A 7,648-nucleotide genomic window follows, 5' to 3' on the forward strand; every position below is an offset into this window, starting at 1 on the left:
CATGCTCCTGATGAGGTTGCGGATGGTCTCCTGTGGGATCTCCACTCAGACCTGGACTAAAGCATCTGCCAACTCCTGGACAGTCTGTGGTGCAACGTGACGTTGGTGGATGGAGCGAGATGTCCCAGATGTGCTCAATCGGATTCAGGTCTGGGGAATGGGTGGGCCAGTCCATAGCTTCAATGCCTTCATCTTGCAGGAACTGCTGACACACTCCAGCCACATGAGGTCTGGCATTGTCTTGTTCTGCATTAGGAGGAACTCAGGGCCAACCGCACCAGCATATGGTGTCACAAGGGGTCTGAGGATCTCATCTCAGCACCTAATGGCAGTCAAGCTACCTCTGGCGAGCACATGGAGGGCTGTGTGGCCCTCCAAAGAAATGCCACCCCACACCATTACTGCCCCACTGTCAAACCGGTCATGCTGAAGGATGTTGCAGGCAGCACATGGTGTCTCCAGACTCTGTCACATGTGCTCAGTGTGAACCTGCTTTCATCTGTGAAGTGCACAGGGCGCCAGTGGCGACTTTGCCAATCCTGGTGATCTGTGGCAAATGCCAAGCGTCCTGCATGTGTTGGGCTGTGAGCACAACCCCCATCTGTGGACATCGGGCCCTCATACCACCCTCATGGAGTCGGTTTTTATCCATGCACATTTGTGGCCTGCTGGAGGTCATTTTGCAGAGCTCTGGCAGTGCTCCTCCTGTTCCTCCTTGCACAAAGGCGGAGGTAGCGGTCCTGCTGCTGGGTTGTTGCCCTCCTACGGCCCCCTCCACGTCTCCTGGTGTACTAGCCTGTCTCCTGGTAGCGTCTCCAGCCTCTGGACACTACGCTGACAGACACAGCAAACCTTTTTGCCACAACTCGCATTAATGTGCCATTCTGGATGAGCTGCACTACCTGAGCAACTTCTGTGGGTTGTAGAGTTAGTCTCATGCTACCACAAGTGTGAAAGCACAACCAACATTCAAAAGTGACCAAAACATCAGCCAGAAAGCATTGGTACTGAGATGTGGTCTGTGGTCCCCACCTGCAGAACCACTCCTTTATTGAGTGTGTCTTGATAATTAACAATAACTTCCATCTATTGTCTATTCCATTTGCACAACAGCATGTGAAAATGATTGTCAATCAGTGTTGCTTCCTAAGTGGACAGTTTGATTTCACAGAAGTTTGATTTACTTGGAGTTATATTCTGTTGTTTAAGTGTTCACTTTATTTTTTTGAGCAGTGTATATAAATATATATATTTATATATATATATATATACACATATATATAGTATGTCTATGTGCAGTGGATATAAAAAATTATAAAAAATGTACACACCCCTGTTAAAGGAAATCTGTCACCATGTTTTTGCTATCACATGTGAAAGCAGCATAATGTAGGGGCAGAGACTCTTATTCTAGCTATGTATTACTGGGCTGCTTCCTGTCATTTTGATAAAATCACTGCTGCATATCTTGCAGTTCTTTGAATGTTGAACTCTTTATAACCCCACCCCCACCACTAATTAGCAGGTTTCCTCCCATGTACAGTACAGACCAAAAGTTTGGACACACCTTCTCATTTAAAGATTTTTCTGTATTTTCATGACTATGAAAATTGTACATTCACACTGAAGGCATCAAAACTATGAATTAACACATGTGGAATTATATACTTAAACAACTGAAAATATGTTTTATATTCTAGGTTCTTCAAAGTAGCCACCTTTTGCTTTGATGACTGCTTTGCACACTCTTGGCATTCTCTTGATGAGCTTCAAGAGGTAGTCACCGGAAATGGTCTTTCAACAATCTTGAAGGAGTTCCCAGAGATGCTTAGCACTTGTTGGCCGTTTTGCCTTCACTCTGCGGTCCAGCTCACCCCAAACCATCTCGATTGGGTTCAGGTCTGTTGACTGTGGAGGCCAGGTCATTTGGCGTAGCACCCCATCACTCTCCTTCTTGGTCAAATAGCCCTTACACAGCCTGGAGGTGTGTTTGGGGTCATTGTCCTGTTGAAAAATAAATGATGGTCCAACTAAACGCAAACCAGATGGAATAGCATGCCGCTGCAAGATGCTGTGGTAGCCATGCTGGTTCAGTATGCCTTCAATTTTGAATAAATCCCCAACAGTGTCACCAGCAAAGCACCCCCACACCATCACACCTCCTCCTCCATGCTTCACGGTGGGAACCAGGCATGTAGAGTCCATCCATTCTCCTTTTCTGCGTCGCACAAAGACATGGTGGTTGGAACCAAAGATCTCAAATTTGGTCTCATCAGACCAAAGCACAGATTTCCACTGGTCTAATGTCCATTCCTTCTGTTCTTTAGCCCAAACAAGTCTCTTCTGCTTGTTGCCTGTCCTTAGCAGTGGTTTCCTAGCAGCTATTTTACCATGAAGGCCTGCTGCACAAAGTCTCCTCTTAACAGTTGTTGTAGAGATGTGTCTGCTGCTAGAACTCTGTGTGGCATTGACCTGATCTCTAATCTGAGCTGCTGTTAACCTGCGATTTCTGAGGCTGGTGACCCGGATAAACTTATCCTCAGAAGCAGAGGTGACTCTTGGTCTTCCTTTCCTGGGGCGGTCCTCATGTGAGCCAGTTTCTTTGTAGCACTTGATGGTTTTTGCAACTGCACTTGGGGACACTTTCAAAGTTTGCCCAATTTTTCGGACTGACTGACATTCATTTCTTAAAATAATGATAGCCACTCGTTTTTCTTTACTTAGCTGCTTTTTTCTTGCCATAATACAAATTCTAACAGTCTATTCAGTTGGACTATCAGCTGTGTATCCACCAGACTTCTGCACAACACAACTGATGGTCCCAACCCCATTTATAAGGCAAGAAATCCCACTTATTAAACCTGACAGGGCACACCTGTGAAAAACCATTTCCGGTGACTACCTCTTGAAGCTCATCAAGAGAATGCCAAGAGTGTGCAAAGCAGTCATCAAAGCAAAAGGTGGCTACTTTGAAGAACCTAGAATATAAGACATATTTTCAGTTGTTTCACACTTTTTTGTTAAGTATATAATTCCACATGTGTTAATTCATAGTTTTGATGCCTTCAGTGTGAATGTACAATTTTCATAGTCATAAAAATACAGAATAATCTTTAAATGAGAAGGTGTATCCAAACTTTTGATCTGTACTGTATAGCGTACGCAGAAAGCTGCCAATCAGTGGTGGGTGGATTATACAGAGCTCATGAATATGCATGACCATATAGCAGCAGACTTACTAGTCCTATAGTGATAATCTCCTGTTGAAAAAACAGAGATGTTATCAAAACTACAGCCAGCAGTCCAGTAAATGACACATTACTGGAATCATGGTCTCTCTCCCTTCATCATTCTGCTGTCAGATTAGGAGGCAAGTTCTCTTTAAAATGCCAGGTTTTTGTCATGTAAAAAAAATCATGTTAAGAATAGTCATTTCAGAACTTTTTCCACCTTTAATGTCAACCATAAGTACAATTCAATTGGAAAACAAACTGAAATCTTTTTGTGTGGAAATAAAAAAATAAAGAATTAATATATAATGTGATTACATAAATACACATAACCATAGGCCCCCTTCACATGTCAGTGTCTTTAGTACGTGTGGTGACAGTTTTCACACATACTGGAGACAGTTACACATAGACCCATTCAAATGAATGGGTCTGTGCAAGTCTCTGTGTTTCCATGGACTGTGTGTCCGTGGGCAAAACACGCTGACATGTCCGCTTTTTGCACGCAGCATGGGCTGAAAAACTTCCCATACACGTGCACACTGATGAAACATGGATGACATCTGTGCGTCAACAGTGTGACACATGCCGGCGCCTGAGAAACAGCGGTATGTGTCACACAAACAGTTTGCGCTGTTCCCAGGCGCTGGGTGCTGGGAAATTTCTCACAGAGAACTGCGAAGAACTCATTGAGGCCACCGCAGTTCAGGGGCCCCACTCTCCCCTGCTCTTCATTATGAGCGGTCGCCTCATGCTCTTTCTGATGAGAAAATGTCGCACAGATGGATTTCAGCGTAGGACACTGTGGATTTTTTTAACTTTGGACAGGTGAGGGATATTGTTGTTTTTTATTTTGTTTTTTTTACAGGGACAATGGCTTCAGGGGATTAGGTGTTAAGGTGAGTATAATATGTTTTTATTTTATTCTTCATTTTATAGTCGATGCAGACAGTGGGTGCTGAATACAACTCTCACCATTGGCCCCTGATCGCCCTGATCTCAGGGCAAGCAGGGGACAATTATGAAAGTTGCCTCCAGCATAAGGCGCCTGAGGACAGCGCAAACTTTTCTGGCTTTTCTCAGGCGCTGGTACGTGTGATACTGATGCGGCACTTGGTTGCTACACGTATGCAACACACGGACACAAATATCAGGACGTGTGAAGGACGCTTTAAACTTATACTTTTTAGAAGTACCTTTCAAATGTATGACAGCATTTAATTTTTTGGGTAGAGTCTATATATAATTATGGCACATCTAGAATTGGCAATCTTTGCACACTCTACCTTTCAGTGCCGTACCAGTACCGCACCAAATCTGTCAGATTGTGAGGGTATCTCCTGTGTACAGCCTCTTCAGAGCAACCCACAGATTTTCAATTGGATTCAGTTCTGGGCTTTGGCTGGGCTATTCCAAAACTTTGATTTTCTTCTGCAAAGTCATTCTTTTGTTAATTTGGAGGTATCCTTAGGGTTGTTAAAAAGGTGAATTTCCTCTTCATATTCAGATTTAATCAGAGGCCTGAAGGTTTTGTTGCAGAAGCTAATGATATTTGAAACTGTTCATAATACTCTCTACTTTTACAAAATCCCCAGTTCCATCTGCTGAAAAATAGCTCTAAAGCATAATGCTAACTTCACCATGCTTCACTGTGGGTATGGTGTTCTTTTGTTGATGCGCAGTGTTGGCATTGCGTCAAACATACCTTTTGGAATTTTGGCCAACAAGTTCAAGCTTGATGTCATCAGAGCATAACCCATTTTTCCACTTGCTTTTGGCAAACTTGATGTAAGGTTTGGCAAAACATAACCAGGCTAATTTTCTTTTTCAATTTTCACTGTTCTGCCAAATTTAACTCACTTCTTGATGAATGTCTTCACAGTGCCCCATGGTATATCTAATACCTTGGAATTGTTTTGTACCCTTCTTCTTACTGATAACTTTCTGTGTTGTAAGTAGAGTGTAGCGAACCCGAACTTAAAAGTTAGGGTTCACACCGGACAGTTAGTGTCCGGTGTTAATTGCTAAGCATGGACTTCTCTCAGAAGTCCATTGCAAAGTTTGAAGTTCCGGCGGAAGTCCGGGAGGAGAGAGAGAGATATTTTCCAGAAAAAGTTTGAGTCTCCATTGTTTTCAATGGGGTTATGTTTCTGCTTCTGGTTCAAGTTTGGATACAGTTCTAGTACCCGAAAAACTTTGGAATAAAGTTTGGATCGGGTACCAGAACTCGAACTTCCACGGGTCCGCTCATCCCTAGGTGTAAGCTGCTTATGGAACATTGCTTTTGCTGTAAAATGAAACTATAAGAATGTCCGGAAAATCCTACTAGAACAGCTAATCTTGATATGGGGTTAATCAGAATTACTATAAGTGATGGCAGCTGTGCACTTACTACTTTTTAACATGAGTTTAAAGGTGATTGGGGATGTGGTTCTGTTCAGAATTAACCAATTATAAGTAATTGTAAGAGGGTGTTCAGACTTATGTAACCACATTATTTTAGCTTTGTAATTTTTATTTCCACCCTTAAAATACTTTCAGTTTGTTTATCAATGGATTTGTGCAGATTATTATTATTGGTGTGATTTTTTACATGACAATATCCACTGGTCTATAGAATGTTAACCTTCTCCACCTAATTTCTGTACATTCCATGATCCCATGTGGCTCATGGGATTTATGTCCTAATATGTATCAAGGTGTATAAGAGAAGATTGAAGTTCTATAAAACTTCTGTAAATAAAAGCAGATGCCAAAGCTAGCCATAAACATTTGAAGAGTTTTCAATAAATGGTTATCTAGTTAAAATACACTTTTCATTGAGCCAATTATATAAGTTAGGCCTACAGTACAAAGAAAAAGGGAAAGCTTACAGGAACCTCTCTTATGTGAAGGAAAATTATTCCATCAGTCTGGAGAATCCAATCTATGTAATATTTCAGACTTTCCACATAGACATTAATATATCCTTGCTAGAGATAAAGACAGTTATTTTACACACATCAATTCTGTACACTCTGTCCTACACTACACTCGTGTTACCTGCTGGTGAAACACTTCTGAAATCCAATGCCAAGACGAGCACGAGTGGGACACATCAAGATAGTAATAAATGCCCTTAGGAGTAGTAACTTGACTTGACAATAGTAAGTAAGGCTTTAGTTTACACAGGGAAAGCCTTTGAATTACAAACATTACACTTGAAAAACCCTTTTAAATGTGGTTGGGATTTAAAATAGTTGGGAACACAATGCATAATATAGAATTGTAACACATTGTTTCACTATTTGCTTCCATAATTGGCCATTCATTTATTTGATTTTTTTTTTCGTATTTCTGAATATTAAGGAATGGGTAAAGATAGAAGCCAATGACCCTCATCAAGAAGTAGTAGATTGTGTCATGGATGAGCAGAACGATGAGCCGGAATCAACATATGTAATGGAAAATAAGTTTGTCATACCAGTATATCAACCTGTTATCGATGGACAAGAGGACAATGTCTCATCTGCATCTCTACAGGAGGAAGCTTCTAATCTTTGCTTGGCGAATATGAACTTTACAATGAATGAAAGCATGTATGTAATGCTATAGTAAACTGGTTATTTGGTATACAGTAGATATACCACTTACTTTTGAAGAAATATTAAAATGATTGCATGTGCCAGACAACACATTATTGTATACAATATGCCATGAGACATGTTGAGCTAAAAGGATGGACATGCCCTGTGGATCTGGTATGATTTACTCTGAAGGTCTGTAGATACCATTTATTCCAATTGGTGTAAGTAATTCTTTGAAAAATAGTGTTTACATGGACACCCAAGCAATTGGCTTCAGACAGAAGGATGTGAAATCAAACCCATAGTGAAATTTTACAATTTAATTCTGCAAATAAATATGTATCCAGCCAAATTTACATTAAAAATGTTTTACAACATCTCATAATGATCTGCTCTTCATCAATGAAATTCAGAAACATTGTGCTACATTTAATCTCTTTGATTATATATATATATATATATATATATATATATATATATATATATATTATGTATATAGTTATAACTAGAGTTTTCTGTTAAAATACAGTTACCAGAATGCTTCATATCATCTAACCAGATTGAATTTATTGCTGCCATATTTTCAATATATTTTTTAACATTTACAATGCTTTTGCTTTGTGCTTATTAACGGAAACATTTGTTTTCAATAGATTAAGGAAACACATTTTTGTGATTAAATAAAAATAAAGATGGCAAGATGTTGGATTGACTTTAATGAGGTTTAGTAACAGATATGTTCCTAAATTGGGAATAAAAAGGAAATTACAACATAGCAAAACCCTACATATCAATCTTTAGGTGAAAGATATTGTTCCCTGACATTCCATCTATGTAAAATGGGAACATTTG

At 40.2% G+C, this 7,648-nt stretch overlaps 1 protein-coding gene across 2 annotated transcripts in view; it reads left to right on the forward strand.

Moving 5' to 3' along the window:
* The window catches only part of LOC141251856 (cytokine receptor-like factor 2), a 165,961-nt gene extending 158,594 nt beyond the window's left edge, over window positions 1-7,367 (forward strand). For both annotated transcript variants that reach the window (XM_073670425.1, XM_073670426.1), the window contains exon 6: window positions 6,579-7,367. In XM_073670425.1, the coding sequence (XP_073526526.1) occupies window positions 6,579-6,824 (246 nt within the window). In that variant the 3' untranslated portion in view covers window positions 6,825-7,367. The remainder of the gene's footprint in view (window positions 1-6,578) is intronic.
* Window positions 7,368-7,648: the final 281 nt, after the last annotated feature.

The sequence above is a fragment of the Phyllobates terribilis genome, unplaced genomic scaffold, assembly GCF_046119375.1.
Source record: "Phyllobates terribilis strain yellow unplaced genomic scaffold, ASM4611937v1 Scaffold_2__4_contigs__length_985480577, whole genome shotgun sequence".
Taxonomy (NCBI): domain Eukaryota; kingdom Metazoa; phylum Chordata; class Amphibia; order Anura; family Dendrobatidae; genus Phyllobates; species Phyllobates terribilis.